This window comes from Astyanax mexicanus, chromosome 10, assembly GCF_023375975.1.
Source record: "Astyanax mexicanus isolate ESR-SI-001 chromosome 10, AstMex3_surface, whole genome shotgun sequence".
Classification (NCBI taxonomy): Eukaryota; Metazoa; Chordata; class Actinopteri; order Characiformes; family Acestrorhamphidae; genus Astyanax; species Astyanax mexicanus.
In genome coordinates, this window is record NC_064417.1 from 30,625,723 (window position 1) to 30,652,708 (window position 26,986).

The 26,986-nt window shown below is 36.0% G+C and overlaps 1 protein-coding gene across 2 annotated transcripts in view; it reads right to left on the reverse strand.

Moving 5' to 3' along the window:
- Positions 1-233: 233 nt before the first annotated feature.
- Positions 234-26,986, reverse strand: part of pcdh10b (protocadherin 10b) — a 37,896-nt gene continuing 11,143 nt past the window's right edge. Inside the window, exons 4-5 of one of the 2 annotated variants that reach the window (XM_015604856.3) lie at positions 6,705-6,862; positions 234-1,720 (exon numbers count right to left, since the gene is read on the reverse strand). In XM_015604856.3, the coding sequence (XP_015460342.1) occupies positions 1,667-1,720; positions 6,705-6,862 (212 nt within the window). In that variant the 3' untranslated portion in view covers positions 234-1,666. Of the gene's footprint in view, positions 1,721-6,496; positions 6,863-26,986 lie in introns of both variants that reach the window. The other variant, XM_015604855.3, reaches the window with a different exon arrangement.

A 26,986-nucleotide genomic window follows, 5' to 3' on the forward strand; every position in this document is an offset into this window, starting at 1 on the left:
ACTATGAAAATAGACTGTGTTGCTGTTAAAAAATGTGTGCAATTACATAACCTGGACAACTGTAATTAGACTGTAAATGTTTCAGTGTGTTCTTACACACTTATTAGAGACACATATTATTATAACATGGGACCCCCCAAAAAATCATTCCATATATGGTTAAAACAACTTCACTGTTCAACAGTTTGAACTCGTTTTTTTCTGTAAAATAAAATAAAACACACAGGAGTCCGTTAAAGTTTACATTATACACTTGTCAGTTTATTGGTCACCTTCTGCAGTAAGGTATATGTGTGTGAGTGAGTGTGTGTGTGTGTGTGTATATGTGTGTATATGCTGGAGTGTGTGTTTTGCGTTGCACTTGGTGCACCTTCCATATTTGGCCTCTGGATTAAAAATGGACCCTTTTTCTAATTTTTTTGGCTACAATAACACAGAATTACCATGTAATCAAATCTAGATTATTACTGCTTCTCTCGTTTTTTATTTTTTTCTTCTTTACACGAATCTCGATATCCAAAAGTGAAAAAAGGATGGATGTAAAGTTGGGAGATAAGGCTTTCCGTCACATTAAGAACCCCTGTAAAGTCGATGGCCGAAAGCTAAGACTCCCGGGGACGAGGCCCGGGACACTAAACCGGCGAAACAGCGAGAATGGAGACCACACTTTCAGAAAAGAAAAAACGAGAAATAAAACAAACCGAAACGTTGAATATATATAGATAGATTTATATATAGATTTATATTTATTTAGAAGCTTAAAAGAGTACAGTTAAGACTTCTCACACGTGATATAACCTACGCATTGTCTGAGAGAGTACGGTTTTAGGCCACTGCTGTCCCGCTCACGACATGAAACGAAGAAGAAACAAAAAAGAAAAACGAAGAAAAGAACAAAGAAAAAAAAACAGCATTGGTCCAAAATCCTCTGCTTCTCTTGAGAAAAAAATGTAAAAAGCCGAAAATAATACAAACAAACGAAAATGAACAGCAAAAAAATAGATTTCGGGAAAAAACACCTGACCATACACACACACACACACGAAATAGAAAAACAGTCATGTCTAAAAGAGTGATATTGCATTTATAATGCAGAAAGAGTTTCCTGTACAGTTGGCTTCTCAGTGGTGTGTGTGTAAAACAGCTAAAGGGCTCAGTGAAGAATAATAATAATAATAATATCTCCGCCGTTCTCATTGGTGTGTGATTTCCTTTCGTTTTAGTTTTCGTTTCGTTTGTTTGTTTGTACAGTAGTGCTGTAAACAGGCACACGCAGTATCCGACAAGAGAAGCGCCGCCGTCCCCTCGTCTCCACTGTCTTCCTCGTCCTCCTCTTCTTCGAGTTGTCGGTTGGTTCATTTGTTTGTTTGTTCGTTTGATTGTTTGTCTGTTAATCCCGCTTACAGCAGTGCGCGAAGCTTGTCCGTACTCCGATCTGTTCCGTCTCAGTCCTGCTGAGAAGCGTCCTGCTGTCCCATCACGTCCTGCTGCCCGTCCATCATCAGTCTCTCTCTCTGTCTCTCTCTATTACTGTCCCGTTATCTCTCTATCTCGCTTGGCCCGGAGTCTCTGTGCCCTGCGTCCACGCTTCAGGAAAAGGAGTCCAACTTTGATGCTTCAAACCTGATGGTCTTTTTCCTCCATCAGTCTCTGTGATTGTGCAAAATCACGCCGTCTCCGGGATGTCCACACGGAACGAGCTAACAAATCCTTTTCCGCGCTGCAGAAACACAGAGAGAGAGAGGACACTCAGATTTGAACACACTCAAATATAGAACACTTTATATAGTCAATATTATATAAGTAACAAAAACTAATTATGAAAATAAGACACATCCAGTAATAAATGAAACATTTGAAATTACATGTGTGATATATTTTTATTCAGCAAAATACTGCAATGTTCACTACCACTGCTACTACTACTAGTAGTACATTTACTACTATAAGCCTTATTTTTGCTGCTACAACTATTTATTACTATCACTATTACCTCTACGTCTATCAGTATTACAACTACTACTTTTATTATTACTACTATTATGATGATAGTATTATTATGATGATACTTCTACAAGTATTACTTGTACTAATACTAATACTACTACTACTACTACTACTACTACTACTACTATTATGACTATACTATTACCTCAACTTTTACTAGCATTACATGTACTACTATTGCTATTACTATTACTCATATTAATACTACTATAATGATTATTATGACTAAACTATTATTATTTCTGCTGCTATAATCACTATTACTTGTACTACTACTACTACTACTACTACTACTACTACTACTACTACTACTGTTACTACTGCTATTACTCATATTAATACTATTATGACTATTATGACTAAACTATTATTATTTCTGCTGCTATAATCACTACTACTATTACTACTACTATTACTACTGCTATTACTCCTATTAATGCTACTATTATGGCTATTATGACTATACTATTATAAATTCCTACTAAAATCCTACTGTTACAACTATAAATAATACAATACACAAATAAATGGCATGAAAAAGTGGTATTTAATGTTATTTTATTTTAAACTTGTCTTCACAGAATAATTGTGTATTAACTGTCTATTAAACTAGTTTTTAATGTATGTATTTAATTGCATTTAATTGTTTATATGTTGTGAATTGAAACATTGAAAAAAAGCCTTGTTGATGCATGAGCCATGAATGAATAATGTGTAATGTAATGCTGCGTTTTCAAAATGGCAAAAAAAGTAAAGAAATAAAATAAATGAAGGAATGAAAACAAAACAAGAGTTCTTTATTTTTTTTACAAGGACAGTGAGGAAACGCTCATCACTGAAGCTGCAGTTAATCTGTTTACTTCATTAAAGTCATTCTCATTTACAACAGCTCCGCATATCAGCTCCCAGACAGCTCTGATGAATAGCTACACTAACACACACACACACACACACATAGAACTCTTCCACAAGCATAGCATACACCACCCACACATAACCTCATTTTGGATGCAAACCGCAAGGTTCTAACACACACACACATAAAACACTCCATAATATCCCCATCACTTCTACGTGGAGTAAACAGGCCGAATCAGCACAAAGCCGCCTCGGCAGATTTGGAGCGCTGGTCTGAAGTATGGGGACGGTCAGCTGGTTGCGGTGGACGAGCTGAACACATCTCTGCGAGGGTATTTCTGTCTGCGAGACAATGGCCAGACTCCGGCACTCTCTGTCCATTTTTCCAGCTATTTTTCACCCGTTTATTTTGGGATAGGCTGATGTCTCAGATATCTGAGGATGAGAGGCTGATCTGCCTGTGCTCTTCTTTTAGAAACAGAAGCCACAGCTTCACACATATCTCTCTGTAAGCACAGATATATACTGTCTCTGAACACTGTAAAACCACTGTCTAAACCACATCTGGGCACATCCGACCCTTTGCCTTTCCATAACTGGCCCTTTACATATGAACCGGACTTTACTGCACAATAGTTTAAGCGCAAAGTGGACTAGATTTCTCTCACTGAACAGGAAAAAAGTACTAAAAAAATGTACAGAATTTTTTTAGTTAATTTTGCTACAAAAAAAAAAACAATATTACTTTGTATTAAGTTAATTTAACACATGTTTTAATTTCAATGACATTAACATTACGCTGATTAAATAATAATAGAATATTTTGAGTTAATTACTATGCTATATTAGTGCCAAGTGGTCTGCCACTATGATCAGGACATTGCTGGTTCGAATCCTGGTCATGCAGCTTGCCATCAGCTACTGAATCTCTGAGAGAGTACAATTGACCTTGCTCTCCCTCTGGGTGAGTAGATGACGCTCTTTTCCCTCATCTCATCACTACTAGGGTGATGTCGATCAGCACAAGGCATCTGTGAACTGATGTATCGAAACAGAGTCGCTGCGCTTTCCTCCAAGTGAGCTGTGATGCTAAATGGACCCAGTATATTATACGCCCCCTTGGGGAAATTATTGGCCCACCACTGATCTAAACCCGATATACCTTATTTATTATTAAATATTTATCTGACCTCTGTGCCAGAAACACTTTAAAACTCAATAAGAATAAAAATAAAAGGGGTTTTATAGGAATACACTCTTTTTTAGATGTCCTTTTTAGAGGTCATCTGTTTTTACATGACTTTTTTTTTGGTATAACTTTTTTTGGAACGTCCATTGCAGACGTAGAGTGCTCTCATAGATGCTCAACTAACATTCAACTGTATGTCTATTAAATGCAACTAAACGTGCATGTGCATGAATGTACATGATTATCTATTTAATGTAACTCTAATCTGAAGTGTAATCTTATTGACATGTAAGGTCAAATATAGATATTTTTATTGAAACATACTATAAGTGCTCTAAACTCTCTAGGACCTGCCCCCCCCAATCTGACATACTCCATATGGTAGCGCTAATTAAATGATTAGTATAAAACTGCGGTGAAGAATATCGGTGGTCAAATCCTGTGAAACTGACACCAATAATCCCATAATTCCTGGTATTTTCTTATTTTAGAAGTATTTTATCCTCCTCAGTAACACAGATGCTGTAAAGTATCGTAGATAATTGTCTTTTTTATGGATATTTGAAGTATCGCAGAATCACAGACCGTGAAATCATGGTTATCATAAGCAATTTATCAGGAGACGCCCTGCAATTCCCACCTCTACTACATACACAGAGTAAAACCTGCACACACAGGCATGCACAAACACCCACAGACTCACATACTCAGATACACATCCTATACATGCATATGGGCATTCCATAAATGGATATATATATACACGAGCACACATCCATAAGCACCCACACACCCACACACACACTCACACACTTACTTAGCATCATAAGCAATAGCTCTAGCTGAACCCAGAGCTGAGGTTTTAGTGGGAGATAAAAAAGCCCAACATTTTAAATAAAATATCCATTATAAATATGAAAGTGTGACATGGATTATAAATGCTTTCCCTAGAACTCCAACATCCCCCCGATCCCGCAGTCTAAACCCAGCATTAATCAGAGCGGAGCAGCACCAGCAAGCCAGGAAATGGAGGGATGTGATTGAAGGCTGAGCAGATGGATGAGCTGGGGGAGGGGCTGAAGGAGGAGTCTGGGAGGAGCAAGGGGAGGGGCCAGAGGAGAGTGGAACAGCACTTCACGCCAGAGGCTACAGGAGAAGCTTGGAAAAAAAGGGGCTGAATGAGTTTAGCTTGGAGCCAGCGATGACGCTTTGGAGAAAACCTACTAGTGTATGGCAGAGTGATGTTGCCAAATGTAGTAGAAAGCCTTTCCTTGGTGATTAATGCAATCAAATATTTGCAGCAATGTTTTTTTTTTTCCAAAAGGTCTTGTAGAAATTGTTCCCTGAACAGTAGAGACAGTTACTCTGACTCCAAAAACAGGACAAAATATTTTAAATACCTTTAATACCCTTAATTTCGGGAGAAAATCTGACTAAGCAGGTGTCCCAATATTTTGTCTATACACCCTGATTTACACTATTTATGGACAAATGTATTTGGACACCTGCTTATTTATTGTTTCTACTGAAATCAAGGATATATAAAAAAAAAGTTAATTAACTGTATCTACTGTCCAAGGAAGGTGTTCTACAAGACTTTTCAAAAACATTGCCACTATATAAAGCTCTGGCAAAAAATATAAAAATAAATAAAAAAACACTTAAAATAATGAGTTTCTTTGATTTTACCAAATTGAAAACCTCTGGAATATAATCAAGAGAAAGATGGAGGATCAAAACCCATCAAACCAAGCTGAACTACTTGAATTTTTGCACCAGGAGTGGCAAAATAAAGTTATCCAAAAGCAGTGTGTAAGACTGGTGGAGGAGAACCTGCCAAGACACATGAAAACTGTGATTAAAACCAGCATTATTTGAGGTCTGAAAGCTCTGCACCTTTTTTTTTTTTTTTTTTTTTTTTGTTATTTCAGCCATTTCTCATTTTTTGCTAATAAATGCTCTAAATGACAATATTTTTATTTGGAAATTGGGAGAAATGTTGCCCAGAGTTTATAGAATAAAACAACAAAATTAATTTTAATCAAACTCAAATAGCAAAATCAAAGAAACTGATTCAGAAACTGAAGTGATCTCTTATTTAATTTTTTTTTTCCAGAGCTGAATATATACATATACTTCTTTACAGGGACTAGGCAGCAATGGATGCAACTAAAACCAATTACATTAAATGCATTCCATAAATTCTGTAAATGTGGGGTGTCCACAAACATTTGGACATATTGTACAGTATCGTGTAAGATGCTGTGCTGTTTCTGTTAATTGCTATAATTTGATGAATGCCACACTCTGCCACACACATGTAGATATCACCCTTGTCAGATATTAAGAGTTGTAAGGAGAGAAAGGGCGAGCGAGGTAGAGAATGAAGTAGAGAGGTAAAGTAAGAGAGTGTGTACGCTCTCTCGGGGATGGGATACTCACACAGGCCGTTGGCTTTGTAAGGCGTACGCGAGTTAGACAGAAGTGTGTCGCACTCTCTCCTGTCTAGCGTGGCGGCGATGAGGTGCGGTTGGTGCGGTTGGTGAGGATGTTGGTGGTGTTGATGGTGTTGGTGTGAGTGGAGTGGCGGCTCTTTGCCGAAGGTGGAGAATGAGGAGTGATCGCCCGCGCTCAAGTCGGCCTCAAATACCTCAGTGTCGGGCACGGCGTCCATGCCCGGGACGTGCAGGTTGCTGCGGTAGTCCGCCCCCTGCCGGGATTCCGTGGGCACGAAGCTGGGCATCCAGCAGCGGTCGGAGTGACCCAGGGCCTTACACTCCTCTGTGCAGTTGGAGAACAGATCTGCTCCTGCAGGTGGAGAAAGAGAGAAGGGTTCATTATAAATGAGTAATAAAATATTTTTTTAGTATATGTTGTATTGCCAGGTTCTTGCAATACACAATTTAAATGTCAATATATTTGTTAAGGATTTCACCATGGCCAAATATAAACAGACCACTCTCCATCATCCTATATTTATAGACATAATTTCTATGATTCATTGTATGTACTGTATTTCAAAATTTAAAATGCAGTTTAAAATGAATATACATGAATGTAAGTGACAGTACTGTGATAAAGACACAATAAAGTGTATCCTGTACAATATAGCCACAAAGAAGCCCCCAAAGAAGTGTCCAAAACATAATTCATAATTGTAGTACAATAGAAGTACCCCTAAAGTACCATTGCAAATGCCCAGCAACACCATTGCAACCAATAAGCAACTCCATAGTAACCGCCAACAATAGACATTTTTAATATCTTAAAAACTTCTTCTAACTTTTAATATCTTACCACCTTCAGACAGCCTGTTCCCGTTTCAGTTAAGTTTTTTTTTTCTTTTACCTTTTTATTTATTTTAATGATGTTGTCTTTTTATTTATCTAATTTTATGTTTTACCTTTTAGCCCTATTATTTTATTTATTTTATTAATTAAATTATTTTATTTATTTTATAATTTTATTTGGCCTTTCACTTTTTTATTTCATTTATTTCTTCCTTTCCTTATATATATTTTTTTAAACTTACTATTATTATTATTATTATTATTATTATTATTATTATTATTATTATTATTATTATTATTTATTTTAGTTTTATCATTTACTTTTTTATAAGTATAGTTATAAGAATAATCCTTTATTTCTTTTATTGTGTTTCTAATTTATTACTCTCCTTATTTATATTTATATTTATATCTCTATATTTATGCTCCTTATTTATGTTTTATTGCGTTACATTTTAGCCTGTCTTCATATCCTTTTATTCTGAATTATTTTATTTCCTCTTAATTTACATTTTTTGTAAATGCTCAGCTGCATTGAAAATGAAGGTTACTTTCAATGTATTTACTGAGTGGAAATAAAGGTTAATTAATTGATTGATTGATTGATTGATTGATATTTAAATCCATTTTATACAAGACATAAAAAAGATATGCTTTTAGTCATATCACCCCACCTTAACAGCATCCCCTCGTGTTGAGGCCAGCACTTACTTTTTAAACTATCTTTGGGTCAAAAAAGGTCCAAAAACGTATTCCCCAAACTTTTGATGTGCATTGAGCGTGTATGGAAAAAAAAGTCCTAGCAGAGAGTAAAGAGATACATATCCTTTGAAGTCGTATTGATGTCGTTAATGGCGACAGGGCGAAGCTTCGTTTCCAGGCTTATTTGTGGATTTAAAATCGTATAAATCCTGATGAAATATAATATCAGTCATTCAATTTGACCGTATTTAAAGCCGTGAGCATGAAATGGCTTTGGCGCCGCGGGATCTGAGCACGGGCAGATTGGCCTCGGCTCCGTTTCTTTTTTAGGAGTGACTTAATATGTCGAATTACACCGATCAAAGCATGTGTGAAGAACACACACACACACATACACACACTGACACACACACACACACACACACACACACGCACCGGGAAAGAGCTGAACGAGTTTAGTCACTGCACTAATTTCCTCTCCTGCGTTCTTCTCTTCTTCAGTGCTGAAGATCAAAGCTAGGTGGATGGAGGAGCTAACCCCACAGATAAACCCGATCTTTAGCATTTATATCCCTCCCTCTATTTCTCTATTTCTCTATCTCTTTCTGTCTCTTTATCACCCTTCGGTGCTCTTCTGCAGTGTGTCTTTACCAGCATTTCACCCCATATCCACCTTCCACCTTCATATCGAGCAGTCTGATATAATGAATGTGATTAGATTGTTTTCTCCCAGATTGTTGATTAGTGTCTGATTGTGTGCTTTTATACAGCTTTGTGATCAGACATATGGTTTAGGCATAGCATAGAATAGCATAGCATAGCATTGTCTCATAGGAATTACAGCAGTAAGATGCTAAAGTTTGCATCCATTTCAGATCTAATGTAAAACAGTGGAAACACCACAGCAACCACTTACGTAGAAACACCACAGCAGCTGCCTGGAATACCATAGCAACCATCTAACAAAACAATAAAACATCTCCCTAGGATACCACTACAACAATCATCAAATACTGTATGTTAGCAGCCGCATAGAAACACCATAAGCAACCAGTGAACCACTGGGATTACAAAATAACATGATAGCAACCACCTGGGCTACAACTGCTATTACCTTGCAACATCAGAGCAACCACCTAGCAATACCATAAGCAACCACCTCCCGACATGCCAGTGTAAACACCTATATCACTCAATAACAACCTATTGGGATATTACTGAAGCCATATTAGCGAAAATATAGTCAACCTCCTAGGCAACCTGGGCAACTGGTATACCATAACAACCTCCTAGAAACAACAGCTTCACCCTGGTAACACCTCATTTTGAATCTTGAACATTGATTAAACATTGATTGAAGAATGATTAAGCCTAGTCTTGGACTGTCAAGCATTTTGAATGGAGATCTTCCACTAACAGAAGTCTAGGAAACTGCAAACGTTTTGTCAAATATGTAATTTACCCAAATATCATATTGTATTTTTCTTTAGTTATTGTAAAATTAATGTACAGTTGCTTTATAGTGCTATTGTTCTAAGAAACCCTCCTATCTTAGAGTAAAAAGCCGTATTTTAATGGTTGATGTGTTATCTTGAGCACCAAGAGCTACAAGAATCCAGGAATACAGAACGAATGAAGACTCTCTATCTCTGCTTTTATACAAAGTCCCCCAGAGAGTTAAGTTTCAAAGGCAGAAATCCCCCAACTGTAGGAGTAACCGCCAACACTCCATCTCTATTACAGTGACAGTTATTCCCAACTACCAAATGTAGCACCACCAACTCCCAAAGACTCAACCTCCCCCTCCCACCTCTCTCTTTTTTCAGGTCACCTCAAACAAGCCAAACACAAGACAGTACCTGTTTTTTTACCTGAGACTCCTGAGACACTCGACTCTTTAATAAGAAGAATAAATGAACGGATATGTAAGACAAGATGTGATAAGTAGAGTAGTAGAGTTGACGATCCTAACCAAACACTGGCTTATAATGGCTTCTATGGTGTAATCCATAAAAAAGTAATACATGTATATTAAGCTAAATGGCCAAACAAACCAAATATAAGGACAATTATTATGTACAAAGTGTTTTCTAGACTTTTTTACCTCAGCTTCATCAAATTATTCAACAGCAGAACAAGTAAAACAAGTAAATTAATCAGAAAGCTAAGACGTTGCAAGCACGTATGGTAAATTCTTGCCAGATGCCGCTGATCATGATCATTATCCACCGTGCTTAGTGACATTAGCCTGTAGTGATGAATTTCCTGTATGCTGGACATTGTGCTTCAAAGAATGTTAAATGTTTGCCCAACACTGCTGGCCAGTGTTCAACCAAACAAGCCAAGCATGAGGATGAAATGAGAGTCCTGTGTTGTTGCAACATGTTTTCCACTATTTTCTACCTCGGCTGCGCTCTAGAAACACAACATTCTTCCTGCTGGTGTTTCATCTGAGCCTCCTGAGCCACCCGTCACTTTAATAGCAGAACAAGCGAACGAATCAGAAAGCCAAGAAGCTTTGCCACAAAGGTGCGACACGCAAAGTCAGCGGGAGCAGGCAGATCCTGTTAGCTGGGCCTGACTGTTCCACCAGTCTCTTTTTTTTTTCTTTCCTTATCAGCCCAGCAGGTGTAAGCCATTCCACATACTTTGTGTGTGTGTGTGTGTTTGTGTGTGTGTGTGTTGAGCAAAAAAAAAAAAAAAAAGCTGAGTAGTTCCAAATCCCCCTGAGCCCCTTCGTTTCCAAACTCCTCCATGTCAAAAACAGCCAGTAATTACAGCCCAGGCATTAATATCGGCCTTTACTAAAGCAGCTCAAACTGCCAATGCTGGAGGTTCTCAGGGATGTGTGTGCGTGCAGTGTGTGTAGTGTATGTGTGTGTGTTTGGTGGTTGAGTGGGTGGGTGGTTGAGAGGGTGATTGGGACGAGGGGACGGGGGAGTTCTCTGGTATTTAATCCCCTGACTAGCCCTTCAGACAGAATACTGGTCAGCACATGCAGACTTTGGGTTTTTTTTCTGCTTTCAAAGAGGATTAGAGTCATTCAACCCAATATGCAAACAGTCTGCTTAAGACAAAGCCTTACTTATGGACTGAGATGTAGGTCTGAAAGGCAACAAGTGAGATTGAGCTGAGCTGTCACCAAACAGAGCTAACGTTTGCGTTTATTGACAGAGATTTAGCAAAAAAAAAACCTTATTAACATAAACAATCAGGTTAAAATTAAGGATGCACCAAATATTGGCCATATTTGGCTGAAGATGCCACCAAAAAAAAAAAAAAAAAAAAAACACTTTCTGGGCAAACAGACCAAATAATTTATACAGAAAAATTACTGAATATTTAAGTTTAAGCCATATTGTAGGGTGTTCTCTCTCTCTCTCTCTTTTTTTTTTTTAAGTAGCAGGAGCAGGAGTAGCTTGAGTAGCACTGCTGAAGTAAGTTCACAATTATAACAGTACTGCTTAGGTAAATGTATTGTGGGATATTACATTTTAAGGTTAAATGTTCAATACATATTTTTAAATTGTAGTTTTATATATCTAAGTACAATATGTGTACATTCAACTATATTTATTATCTATTTGTTTTTTTTTTCGTATCAAGAAGAGCCCATTAAAATAAACATCAGATTTATTTTTAATGATGTTTAGTTTATTGAGGATATTTGGAAAAGTGTATACAGTAATAAAAACATTAATTGTTCTTAAAAAAGGTGTATATAATGTTCTTAAAATTGCAATAGCATAGTTTATTGCAATTATTTACTTGACAACAGCAAGCAAAATATAGTTGTCAATACAGGCTTAGTACAGGCTTTGTTCACACAGCAGGCAAAATAATAGTCTCAAATCTTTTATTATCTATTATAACTTTTTTTTTTTTTTTTTTACCAACCTGATGTTAATTTTAAGCTTTTTAATGTAATCTATATCTGACACACTCCTAAACTGATGGCCACATGATAAAGAGCAGTGCTTCACATTAAGTTTCGGTTTCACAGCTGAGCTTATCACCAAGAATGAGCTGCAGTTCACCACTTCTTTAGTTTGTATTCGTGGTTTATTTAAAATTCGTAAAAAAGAAGTTTAATGCCTTAACTATCCTACCACTGAAAACACCCCTTACTGCTGTTGTCCATTTTCAGTTCTCCTCACAGCCTTTTAGGTTGATTTTCAGATTTCAATACCACATTCTACCATGAGTGGAAGAAAAAAGAAATAAAAATGTCTAATTCAGTGTTTTTTGGCTACTGCTTAGTTTCCTCCTTAATTTAGTTGATTTATTTTTTTTATATTTTTAGGTTTTCCTTGTTGTGTAAACATAGCCAAGAAAACATAAAAGTAAGAGACATTCAGTTAGTCAGTTAGTAAGAGAGAATGGAGAGACTGAAAGAAAGAGAGAGAGAGAGAGAGAGAGAGAGAGAGAGAGAGAGAGAGAATGACAGACCAACCAACCAACCAAAAAAAAAAAAGACTCCGCAAGGCAGAGTTTGATATTTAGAGAGAACAAGATAAGACACTCAAAGGCCAACAGACTCTTCCTCGCCTTCTAATCCCGGCGAGACATCTCGATATCTCCTGACATTTTATGAAATTAAATGCTCCGTGTATTCATATGGTGTCACTGTCTTTCTTTGCCCACTGGTAAACTGTAAAAGCAATTATGTCGTGGATTTACAGCGAGGCTCTGAGGGAAGGGGCTGCAAATGTGAAAATGTCTCCGGTGTGTTTCAGCAATGTGTTCATTTGAATGAGAATGGAAGGAACTGGTAATTTATTAATGTGTAGCATATTTATATACATATATACACACATCAGCTTATGCACTACTTCTTATGAATTTGGGGCTATTAAAAAAAGTGTTTAACCTGTTCTTGTTGGAGTAACTGTCTCTAGGGTCCAGAGAGGGATTTTGAGAGCATTGCTGTGAGGATTTGATTGCTTACGTCCATGAGAACACCATGGTTCCATTGTTCCTAAGTTCAATACTTACAAACCTTGCATTAGGTGGGCATGGTGCTCCAGAGAGTTTTATTCTTTTGGCAGTAGTTCTTTACAGGAATGTAACAAGCTGTGTGTGTATATGTGCATTTGCACATCTGTATCAGCAATTATGATTGTTTCATTCATAATATATACATTTAAGTACAAGTCATGAGACAGCAGTATTTAAAGTAATCATGTAAAGTGTTTCTTTTGGGAATGGCTTGAAAAAGCTAACAGTTGTATATTGTTGTAGAAATTATCATGAGAAACAGCATCTGGCTAAAATTACCCGTGCAAACAGACAAAATCAAGTCCATATTCAATGCATGAGACCCCACATACAATGTGCACCCACCAATCCACTGATCTATCCATCAATCCTTATATGCATCCAGCAATCCATTAATTCATTCATCCATTTACCAATCCATGCATGCATTTATTGATCCTTCCTTTTATCAATGAGCAGCCATAAATAAATCCCTAATAAATAAAAGCAACAAATGGATATTGACTTTGGTACAGAACAAAAGAAGCTCACAGGAATAAACTAAATAAATCAAAACAGGATCCTTTCTCCTCTTTTCCTACAGGACCAATGTACTTCCCATCAAAGCCCTAAACAGAAGGAGTAGCCACACTGTGGATTTACAGCCAAATTTGGAGAGAAAAGGGAGGAACGTCTGAAGAACATTTCAGTGATGGGTAGACAGATGTGCTTTATTGATCCCTGAGGGGACATTTGGGAATGCATTCATTTTGAAATGAAAGCTAAACAAATTGAAAAAGCAAGTAGAGCACAGCCAATGAGAACATCCCATGGAGATACAGTCCATCAAATCTGATGTGTATATTGGAACATCTACATTATCTTAAAAAAAAAAAAAACAGAGCATTATATATAGAGCCATTCCTTCACACTAAAGTGTGGAGTTGCTCTAAGGCTGTGTTCAGACTACCAGCTAAAATTTTATTTCAGATCTAGATTGTATACACTTGAAAACCAGTTTTTGCAAATCAAATCCAAATCAAATTTGAAGTTAGTTTTGGTGAGGTTAAGATTAGGTTTAGGATTAGGGTTGAGGTCGAGACTATTGGCTGGACTGATGTTAAGGTTATGATCAGGGTCATAGTGATGGTTAGGATACAATTTAAGATTGAGGTTAAGATTTGTTTTAGGATTTAGGTTGAGGTTAGGACTATTGGCTAAATTGAGGTTAAGGTTAGGATCAGGGTCATAGTGATGATTGGGATAATGATTTATGATTGAGTTTAAAATTGTTTTTAGGTTGGAGGTTGAGGTTTGGACCACTGGCCGGATTGAGGTCAAGGTTAGGATCAGGGTCATAGTAATGGTTGTGATAAAATTTAGGATGGAGGTTAAATTAGTTTTAGGATTAAGGTTGAGGTTAGGACTACTGGCAAAATTGAGGATCAGGTTAGGATTAGGGCCATGGTGATGGTTAGGAAAAAATGTAGGATTGAGGTTAGGGTTAGGTTTATGATTGAAATTAAGGTTAGAATAAAGGCTGTTGTGTTGCTTAAGATAAAAATTTACAATTGAGGTTAAGATTAGATTTAGAATTGAGCTTAAGACTATTGGCTGGATTGAGGATCAGGTTAGGATCAGTGTCATATTGATGGTTAGGATATAATTTAAGATTGAGGTTAAGATTGGGTTTAGAATTGAGGTTAAGGTTAGGATCAGAGCTGTGGTGATGGTTCCGATATTTTTTTTTTTATTATTAAAATCAAGACTATAAACTGGATTGAGGATCAAGTTAGAATCAGGACTGTGGTGATGGTCAGGACAATGATTAAGGATTGAGGTTAAGATTAGATTTAGGATTGAAGTTAGGTTAGAATCAGGACTGTGGTGATGCTTAGGATAAAATTTAGAACTGATGTTAAAATTAGATTAGGATTGAGATTAGGTATAGCACAATTGGCTCGATTGTGCATAAGGTTAGTATAAATAAGTAGCAGTTCTTTCTATTTCATTAGGCAAATTTAAAGACATATATTTAATGTAAGTAATGCATCAGCACTATTTCCATCATATACTTGCTTCAATGTCTAATTTCTGCTAATGCACTGATATGTTGTTAATATGATACTGATAATCAGTTAGACATTTACCAAGAACCACTGAAAATAAAGTGTTGGGGAATATTTAAATAAAAACAAGTGAGTATAAATGTGCAAGGGTAGAGCAAATGCAGATGTAGAGGAACATGCAGCCTCAGACCCCCAGTGAAAGAAATGACCCATTATAACGTCTCTTTTCTCTCGTTCTCGGCTCGCTCCGTCGCTCCCCAGACAGAAGCTCCGCAGAGCCTGGGTGGGATAATAACCTTCATTTGCTAATTGGTATGCATAGGTCTAGAAATAAATTACTGATCAGTGAGCTGTTTCTGGGTGCCGGCGTGAACTGCAATCCAAATGAGGGATTTAGGTGCAGCGTGGAGAACTGGCAGGACGAAGGAAAAGTCGGAAAGGAGGGGTAAAAAGAATTTAAAAAAAAAGAAAAAAAGGGCTGCAATATGGCATTATGATCTACAGCCCAATCTTACAAAAACATCAGTGGGAAGAACAACCGCATTTAGGGCCCAGTGAGATTATTAAAACTTGTTTTACACACACTACACACCATTTAAAAATGTATTATCCATAAGAACAATTTAACACAGAAAGCTGCTGACTACTACTAATACTATTACTAGTCTATTACTGAAACTACAACTATCATGCTATCACTACAAATGCATTTAATACTATTAGTACTATGACTACTACTACTTTACTGCTATTAGTACTGTTATTACTAGTATCAGCATTGCTACTACTACAGCATTGCTACTACTACTACTACATTGCTGCTACTACAGCTACTAATAATAATATTACTTCTCCAACTAATACTAGAAGTATTTATACTACTACTACTACTACTACTACTATTGTAACTACAACTAGTATGCTAACACTACAACTGCAATTACTACTATTATAGCTATTACTACTACTATGTTACTGCTATTAGTACTGTTATTACTGATAGTAGATTTACTACTACTACTACTACTAATAATACTATTACTTTTCCAACTAATACTAGTAGTATTTATACTACTACTACTACTGTTGTAACTACAACTATTATGCTAACACTACAACTGCAATTACTACTATTATAGCTATTACTACTACTATGTTACTGCTATTAGTACTGTTATTACTAATAGTAGATTTACTACTACTACTACTACTCCATCTACTAATAATAATATTACTTCTCCAACTAATACTAGAAGTATTTATACTACTACTACTACTATTGCAACTACAACTAGTATGCTAACACTACAACTGCAATTACTACTATTAGTGTTATGACTACTACTACTTTACTGCAATCAGTACTGTTCTTACTAGTAGCAGAATTGCTACTACTACTACTACTATTTCAACTACTAATAATACTATTACTTCTCCAACTAATACTAGTAGTATTCATACTGCTACTACTACTATTGCAACTACAACTATCATGGTAATGCTACAACTGCAATTACTACTACTACTATTTATTCTATTACTTCTTCAACAACTAATACTACTACTACTACTACTACTACTACTACTTCTGCAACTACAATGTATTATATTACTACTGCAACTACTACTACAACTACTTCTATGATTGGTTATAAATTGAATGCAACAACAAACAGTGTGAGAGGCCGTTTAAATCCTGTGAAGTTCAATGCAGGAAAAAACAAAAACAATCCTATTAGAATCCCTCTCAAGAAGGCCCCTCCCACTAGTTGCATACAGTAGCATATAACCAGACTGGAACATGTTCAGCAGTATTCATGTACACCAGCTTTTACATCACTGTCTTTAACACTAGAACAGATAAAACTACTGACTAACAGACATTCGTTTCACTTTTTATTTATGGAAACAACACATCAAAATCTCAACCTATCCTTTATATTGTGGAGTCAGTTTTGCTTGGGGTGCCCAAATGCCTTGAAATGGTGCTACTACTACTACCACTACTACTACTACTACCACTACTACTATTACTACTACTTTATTATTAATGATACTACTACTATTGCAAGTACAACTATCATGCTATCACTAAAACTGCAATTACTATTAGTTATACGACTACTGCTACTATTTATTTTAATTGTACTGTCACTACTACTGCTACTATTATTACTACTACTACTACTACAACTACTATTTTACTGCTATAGTACTTATAGTACTTATAGTACGCATTACTATTAGTAGCATTTACTACTACTACTTTTACTACTCCTACTTTTGCAACTACAACTATTATACTATTACTACAACTGCAAATACTACTATTAGTGTTACTACTACTGTTCTTACTACTACTACTACTACTACTACTAATAATAATAATAATAATAATAATAATAATAATAATAATAATAATAATAATAATATTTCTAATTCTGCTTCTGCCACTGCTACTATTATTCAAACCTTCACAATATATATTTTCTGATGATCCATTTTCATACATAAAGTGTAAATTAGTCTGTGTTGTTGTGCGTAGGCACTGCTGACCCAGAGCTGATGCAGCGTAGAGATAAAAACACAAGAGCGCAGAACTAAACCCAGAGACTAGCTTTAGCATTTAAAGAAGCAGCGATCAGGAAAGGTGCTGATTTAAAAACAGCCTGTGAGATTAAATAATTATATTGCATAAAGGAAATACAAAGGTAGTGGTAAACAAGTGTTGGGAAATAAATCTGTACGGATAAATGGGGAAGTTCTCATTAAAATGAACAATGCAGGAGCCCCGGAACGTCCTCGCCGTCAAGCCGCCGTGCTTTCAATTATCTTAATTAAACAAGATACTTCACAGCAAAACAATTAATTCCAGGGAAGACAACATGCTCGCGGATCGCTCCAGTCAGGAAATGAAAAAAAGAAAAAAAGAAAGAAATAAAGAAATAAATAAAAGGAGAGATTCTGTAACAGGCTGAAGTTTATGAGACGGAAAAGCGAACAGATAGCTGACGACGTAACATCCAGATGGACTTGCAGCTAACATGACCTTATGTCTCAAAAAAAAAAAGAGAGAGAGAGAGAGAGAGAGAGAGAGAGAGAGAGAGAGAGAGAGAGTAAAAAAAAAACACTATGGATTAAGCTCTGCTGTTTTAGGCTAAATTACACGGCACGGTTGCGGCGGCGGTCCATCTGAGAGCTCCGATCACGGCATATGGTGCTCCCGGATAACAGCAGAGGGCATATGCTACACCAAAGACAAATTAATGGTAATCAGATGCATCTCTACACTTGAATTTATCTGAGCGCAACTGTGTTACCATTAGGAGGATACACAAGATGAGACTGGGTCAACTACAAGGCCAGTCAAAAGTTTGGGGACACTTTAGTTTTCAGTTTTGTTTTTTCAAAATGTGTGTTGTAATATTTGTAATTGTAATTTAAGTAATGAAGAAATGATTCTCCTCTGATTAAAAAAAAAATCTAATTATAATAAAATGTTTTCCCTCTGTTTTAAACATATTTCTATAATGTGAAATAATTACTCTCTGAATAAAAATATTTCAGTAGTAATTAATTAATTTATAATATTTCAATACAGATCATTATTTGCAGCACCTCCCACAGACTGATGTTTAATTACAGGGACTTTATTCAACAAATTTATTTGCCATTGTAGGCATTATTGGCATTTTTTTCTCTGGCTGCAATATTGTTAATATTGATATCGGAATTATATCATAGTGACTAAAGTTTAGCAATATATTGTGGTATTAAGTTCCTTTATTTCGTCCAGTCCTACCAGTGATGTACACACGCAACATCAATCTTAAAGATAAAATGGTTATCTTAAAAAAAAAAAAAAAAAACATAGACTAAAAAACAGCTCTTGAAACACCATACAACCCAAATATATTCAGTACTGTGCAAAGTTTTAAGCACATAAGCAAATAAACATAAATACAGTAAAAAGTAAAAATAATTTCTCATGTTTAGGTAAGTAGGTTGTATCCTGACCCAAGCTGTAGAACAAAGTTAAGTTTCGCCACATTTCTCCTGGATGCCCTCAGCCAGCATGTGCATGTTCAGTTCCAACATCAGCTCACCTGATTTAACATCAGTAAGATTTGATTTACCAAACCAGTTGTTGATTAATATGATGAGAACTAGAAAAAACTCTATTAAACTCAGATGAGGAGAGATTAGGAGATGTGTTTACTGAGCTAATAAACAAAACCAATAAAAAAGGGTGAAACAATACAAGTATATACTCTGCATTTGCTTAAGGAGAGACTAAAGAGGTCTTAAACCCAAATAGATTTTTTTTTTTTATTATTATTAGTAATAAAAATGTTATGTAAATGTTTTTAACATTGAATGCAAAGTTTGGCATATTTTCTGGATTTTCCATGTGTGTTTCTTAAATTTACAAACACTTCAATATTTATGCCCATACAGCAATAATGCAATGATTAACATGGTTGGTACTAATATATATATTTTATTAAATATTTTATTTTTATAATTTCTTGCATTTTCTTCCAATAATTAGCAATAACGTTTGCTTTTATACTTTTTTTTTTTTTACTTTTTTCTAACGTTTTTCTCTTGTTCATGGTTACAAGTACTCCCTCAAGAATTAAATATATTGCAAATAATAATAAGTTTTAACAGTCCCCCAATGGATTGGGCCAAAGGTGTTTAACACATTAACAACCCCAGGATCCAACAGTGGGTCCCAGCGTTTATTACGATCTCAGCTTGTTTGCACTGTACTCACTGTAATTACTAAATTACTCCTACAAAGCCTTAGGGTGCACAACAGCTGGGACTTTAAACAGATATGTAGATATGTAAATTTAACCCTTTGTTTGTATCGGGTTTGTGTCACAAACACAGAAACGAGAAAAAACATGAGAAGAGTCTCATTTTACTGTCACTCTGATTAAACCAATCAATAATAAGCAGTTATTGATCCAAACTGCTTTCGGCTTGGACTAAATAAATTACAGTGCTTTAAAAAAAATAATAATAATAAAACTACAGCCTCCTGCATCTTTTATGGAGTAGTAATAATAATAATAATAAAAAATACAAAGAAACCACTGATTTTATTAACACTGAGACTAACACTGAGACAGCATATTAAAAATTAAATTATCATTGTGGTTTAAACTAGTGGGTCCCCAATACGATACTAATACTGTATTGCAACATTAAGTATCTGCTGTGAGTTTTCGTGATGTTTTATTTATTATTATTTATTTATTAAATCTTCATTTAACCATTTTAAATCATTTACACTTCATTTTCTTGCTTATCATGTTTATTTGCTGCTTATTCCCTTCTGTTATTACCTAAGATGATTAAATCATTTGTCTCTTTCAAGCCCTGTTGTTGTAATTACTTGACTGCATTGAAAATGAAGATCACCCTTGAGGTTTATTGATTGATTTATGGATATATTTATTGATATTTTACTTTCAAACTGGATTATACGTTGAGTTTGGCCATTATTGATTATTATTGAGTCCCTGACTGAGCTCTGGATACTGAAGAAAACAAGATGTTTGAACAAGATTTACTCCTCATATTTGCCACATAACTGAAGACACTTGTTGGACAATTAAAGCCAAATCCACACCTTATTCATCATTATACAGCTACTTTATTTGAATCAGACCTACATAGGCAGCTGTTTATTATTAACACTACATGGACAAAAGTATTGGGACACCAGCTAATTCATTGTTGCTTCTTAAATCAGGCATATAAAAAGAATATTAGCTGTGTCTACTGTCTAGGGAAGACTAAGAATTTGATTGCATCCATTAAATATCATCAGTGATGATAACTACCCTTGCTTATCCCCAACTCCCAAACATTTTACCAATTTATACTAAAAGTACTTCTCCAAAGCTCAATGCTAGCCTTTATACCCCTCAATAGACCACATCTGGCCTGTAGAATCAAGTCTGACAACATGAAGCAGCTAAAAGATCCCAAAAAGCAACACATTATGCCTCAATCTAAAGAGATTATAAAAAAAAAACAGATAAGAAAATAGAATCATTGATCATCTATCGGTCTGGAAAGGGTTACAAAGTAATTTATAAAGCTTTGGGACTCCAGAGAACCACAGGGCGAGCTATTATTCACTAATGGAGAAGCTATGGAACACTGGTGAACCTTCCCAGGAGTGATCAGCCTAACAAAATGACTCAAAAAGGGCATGGACAACTTATCCAGGAGTTCACAAAAGAACCCAAAATAACATTTAAAGAACTTCAGGTCTTCAGCTCACTTGCTTCAGTTAAGGTCAGTGATAATTATTTAATAATAAGAAAGAGACTGGTGGAAAATGGTCTCCATGGTAGTGTTCCAAGGCAAAAAAACACTGCTGACCAAAAAGAACATAACTGAACACAACTGCCTAGACGTGTCCTACAATATACAGCACTGTGAATGAATCTATGGAGTAACCCATAGTACATTTAAATAGAAAAAAGTTAAAGAAAGTAAAATCCAGCATTAGTGAAGGAGGCATGTTGCTGCTGAACTTTATCCGGCAGTGTAACAGCGCTTTTCTCCACTCGCTGCTCTGTGATGATAGAAGGCCGAATGCTGACACAGGGACGACGCTCAGGCTGTGAAAGCTGGCACAACTTTAATCGCATTCAGAGGGCAGTGAGCGCCAGGCTGTGAAAGGTGAGGATAAGAGAAGCACACGGGACGGTGGAACGGGGGCAAAAGGGGTGGGGGTGAGGGAGTACAAGGACCTAGTTCAGGCCCAGAACAACAGGATGTAGAACACACTGCCAAAAAGTTAAATATATATATATATAAATATATATATATATATTAGAAATTGTTGTAAAACTCCATCCACTGTATCCATATTCTTGAAAGCTGTCTTTGTTTTGTATTTGTTTTACTGTACATACTTTTTATTATTTGTTAACAATTTATATGCATGTATTAAATTACTTTTTTATTTATTATTTTGTAAAAAAAAAAAATAAAACAGACTTTTGGTAATTTACTGTTTATTTAATAAGCAAATGTATGAAACTTTTATAAATGTACTGGTAAATGTAAATTTAATTTTGAAGTCTATATTAAAGCTATGAGAAACACATTCAGAATTATTTACTGAACAAAAATTGTTAAATAAACAAGAATATATTTTATTTTAGATTCTTCTTAGTAGCAACATTTAGCTTTGTTATTTTCTAGCTTTTATGTCTTCATGAGAGAGTGTCACCTGGAATAGATTTCTCATTGTCTTAAAGGTGTTCGTGGAGGTGCTGAACAATAGTTGCTGTTTCTCCTTCACGCTGTGAAGCTCCAGCTTATCCCAAACTACCTCAAATCAACATCTCAGTTGGGTTTAGGGGTTCAGGGGATTTGTTAAGTACCTAATTCCGTATGTGTTCCTTAATTGTTTTGTTGAATTTATTATCAATCTACAATGTAGAAAATCAATGAAATTAAGAAATAAACAAAAAAATGATTTTAAACCTTTTTAAGTAAATGTTTGTCCATTTTTGCTTTTCATAGTTCATTGAGTTGAGTTCTGTAGCTGCTCTGTTCTTTTTGGAAATAATTCTGGATAAATAGACAAATACAAATGGGCAAATTGATAACGTTTCCCATTAACTTCCATTTAGAATAGTAGGAGGTAGAACGCACTGTGAAAAAGTAAAAGTTCCAGAGGAGCATAGTTTCTTCACAGGTCTGCAGTAGCGTACTAAATTAAAAATAATGGCAGGGAACATCGTGCCCATGTGTGTACTGTACTGTGGCAGTACCGGTGACCTTTTGGGTGTTATCACTTATGTAACGGGAAAACAACCGAGAATAGTTCGGATTTAGCAGAACGCAAACTTTTCACAGCTAGTGTTTCTCCAAGAGCCCAGCTCTGCTGCTGTAGATTTAAAATAGCAGAAACAAGCAGAGGTCACTGAGTCTCAACACGGAAACTCCAGCTCTGGCCTAGATTCTACTCAGTCCACAACCTGGACTAACAGAGCTCTGTTTATGTTCGTGTTTTCCTGCCCTGAGAACAGCCAAACCAAGTGGTCAAGTCCTGTGAAAGAGTGAAAAGTTTGTTGATGCAAAAAGGTGTTTCTTTCACACACACATGAATAAGCTAAAAGAGTTTATCTACCCAACTGTATGTCTGTTAAATGCTACTGAACTTTAGTGAGTATAATTTACATTCCACTTGGAGTTCAGTTCCATTTAATAGATACACAGCTGAATGTATCTCAAAGTATCTATCCAAATACATCTCTTGTTTTTAATAATTAAAAGGTCATTGGTCTATTAAAGTAAAGTGTAATACTTTTTTTGTTGACAAATACTAGTTTTAAAATTGCCATAATATATGTTAGCTCAATTATTTGGGCTATATCTGGGCCAGTATATCATTATATCAATGTGCATTGCCAGTCAAAAGTTTGGACACACTTTCTCTAATTTTAGGGGTGCTGTTAACTTGCAGTTTCTGAGGCTGGTAACTCGAATTTATGAGTTTATCCTGTGCAACAGATTTAATTCTCAGGAAACTCTCACTCCTTTCCTGGGGTGTTCCTGATGAGAGCCAGTTCCATCCTAATGTTTTTGATTGTCTTTGCAACAGCACTTACAAGGATACTTGAGGATACTAAATTCTTGCATTTATTTATTTATTTTTTTTAATTTATTATACTTTTTTTTTGGATTGACGGACCTTTATAATCCATAATACTGTATGTATGAGAACATTCCTCAAATAGGGCTATTCACTGTATACCTCTAATTCTAGCTCTTCACAACTTTACAACTGATGCTCTCACATATTAAGAGGGCGAGAAATTCAAGTAATTAACTCTTGACACGTTCAGCACAGCTGTTAACTGAAAGCCATTCCAGGTGACTCTACCTCATTGAGCACACTGAGAAAGATCCAAGCATCTGATCATTATCTAAGCAAGAGGTGCCTACTTTAAAGAATCTGAAATATAAAACATATTCTTGGTTGTTAAACACCCTTTTTTATTTGTTTATTACATAATTACATATGTTGTTCTTCATAGTTTGTATTACTTTAGCATTAGTCTACGATCTACAGCTTTGGAAAACATATAAAAAATAAGAGACCACTTAAAAGTGATGAGTTTCTTTGATTTTACCAAATTGAAAACATCTGGAATATAATCAAGAAGAAGAGGAAGACGTATGCTCACAAGCCATCAAATCAAGCTGAACTGCTTGAGATTTTGCACCAGGAGTGACATAAATTTATCCAAAAGCAGTGTGTAAGACTAGTGGAGGAGAACATGCCAAGATGCATGAAAACTATGATTAAAAACCAGGGTTATTCCACCAAATACTGATTTCTGAACTCTTAAAATTTTATGAATATGAACTTGTTTTTTCTTTGCATTATTGGAGATCTGAGAGCTCTGCATCTTTTTTGTTATTTCATCCATTTCTAATTTTCTGCAAATAAATTCTCTAAATCACCATGTTTGAACAATGTTCATTTTACTCAAACATATACCTATAAATAGCAAAATCAGAGAAACTGATTCAGAAACTGAAGTGGTCTCTTAATTATAATTTTTTTTTTCCAGAGCTGTATAATATTTTACAGATGGTACTGTACTGTATACAGAATAAGTGTGTGAGTGCTGCTTCGTCATATAGACTAAAGCAGCAGTGCAGGCTGCATCATCAGCCTCTGCGCAGTTGGTAACTTCAGCAGTGATGCCGGAGGAGTCGGGGGATGAGGCGGTGAGCCGCTCGTCGGCCGTGAATCACTTGTTTGTCCAGAGCTCAACCTATTTGGTCACGTTCCCACACAGCGAACGACAGGCTGCCAGCCCCAAATTCCTGATCTAAATTCCCCCGCGGATCTGGAGAGGCTGCTGGACGGAGGAAGGTCACACTCGCGCAGAACCTCATTACAATTCTAAGTATTTACAAACAAGAGGATTACCCTCAGCACTGGGCCCATTGTTCCGCACAAGTTTCCCACGTATCTAAACCAGGCCAGGAGCCTGTGGGACGGCTGATAGCATCACTCTCAGCATTAGCTTAGCGAGCGGCATGCAGGAGACATGACAGAGCCTGAGTCCGGGCTTTAGCGACTGTGTATGTGAGCGAAAAAGAGAAAAAGGACGAGAGACTACAGATTAGAGAGAGAGAGAGAGAGAGAGAGAGAGAGAGAGAGAGAGTATATTTAAGAAGAATGTGTATTTGCTCAGCGTCTGTAGCCTGCATGGTGGCGATAAACACTCGCGGCCGACGACAGCACTACACCAGCGGCCCATTCACTGTCCTTTCAGCTCCACTCTTTAACATGATGCTTTACAATGAAGCAGTGTTTCACAATCCTGCTCCTCCAACTTCCCCTCGCTGCACATTTTTGAGTATTTCTGCTCTAAAAAAAAAAAAAAAAACCTCTGATTCGACAACTCGGCTCTGGGATTTTGGATTTATTCTTCATTTCTGCTGTTAAAGTGAAGAATCTCGGTGCTTTAAAGCCTTAGTTTGGTCCTAAGAAGCTAAACAAGACACTATATTTAATAATTTATTAATGGTAATGCATTAAATACATGATAAAAACCTTTTTTATCACCATGTGCACTCTTGAATCCATCCATAGTAGCTGATTTGACAACTTGGCTCTTGGATTTTGGATTTATTCTTAAATTTTGCTGTTAAAGTGAAGAACCTCTGTGCCTTAAAGCCTCAGTTTGGTCCTAAGAAGCTGAACAAGACACTACAATGAATTATTTCTCAATCGTAATTCATTAAAACAATGCTCTAAAGGTTTTATCACCATCTTTAACCCATTTATAGTAGCTGTATGTACACTGTATGTCCAAATGTTTGTGCACCATGGTACAATTAACACCCACTCTGGTGAAAGCATTCAATTGTTTTAGTATAATTTGCAGCCAACTTCATGCACATTTTTGAGTATTTCTCTTATTCGACAACTTGGCTCTGGAATTGTTTTTTTTTTTTTTAGTAATTTTGCTGTTAAAATGAAGAACCTCAGTGCCTTAAAGCCTCAGTTTGGTCCTAAGAAGCTAAACAAGACACTACACCTGACTATTTCTCAATCGTAATCTATTAAAACTATACTCTCCAAACTCATACACTTTTTAACACTTTAACCCATCCATAGTAGCTGTATGTACACTGTATGTCCAAATGTTTGTGCACCATGGTACAATTGACACCCATTCTAATGAAAGCATTCAATTACTTTAGTATAATTTGCACTCAACGTCCTCTCCCTGCACATTTTAAAGTATTTCTGCTTTAAGAAAATCTCTTATTCCACTCTTAAATCTTTTATTCGACAATTTGGCTCTGGGATTTTTTTTTTCAATAATTTTGCTGTTAAAATTAAGAATATCTGTCTTAAAGCCTCAGTTTGGTCCTTATAAGCTAAACAAGACACTACACTTTATTATTTCTCAATTGTAATCCATTAAAACCATACTCTAACTTTTTAACACTATGTGTTTTCCTGTACTGACTCTTTAACCCATCCATAATTGCTTTATGTACACTGTATGTCCAAAGCTTTGTGAAACATGGTACAATTGACACCCATTCTAGTGAAAGCATTCACCTGCTTTAGTATACTTTGCACCTAACTTCCTCTTCCTGCACATTTTAGTGTATTTCTACTTATCATCATTTCTACTTTCTGGCTTAAGCCTTGTCTTAAAACCGACCCTATACGTGCAAATATTTGTGTGACACTGATGTGCAAATGCACACATAAACACAGCTTGTCCAGTCCCTGCAGAGAAGTACTGTCACTAGAAAAAAAGACTCTCTGAAGCACATAAACATGGACAATTATCACCATTGTTACTGCAACAAAA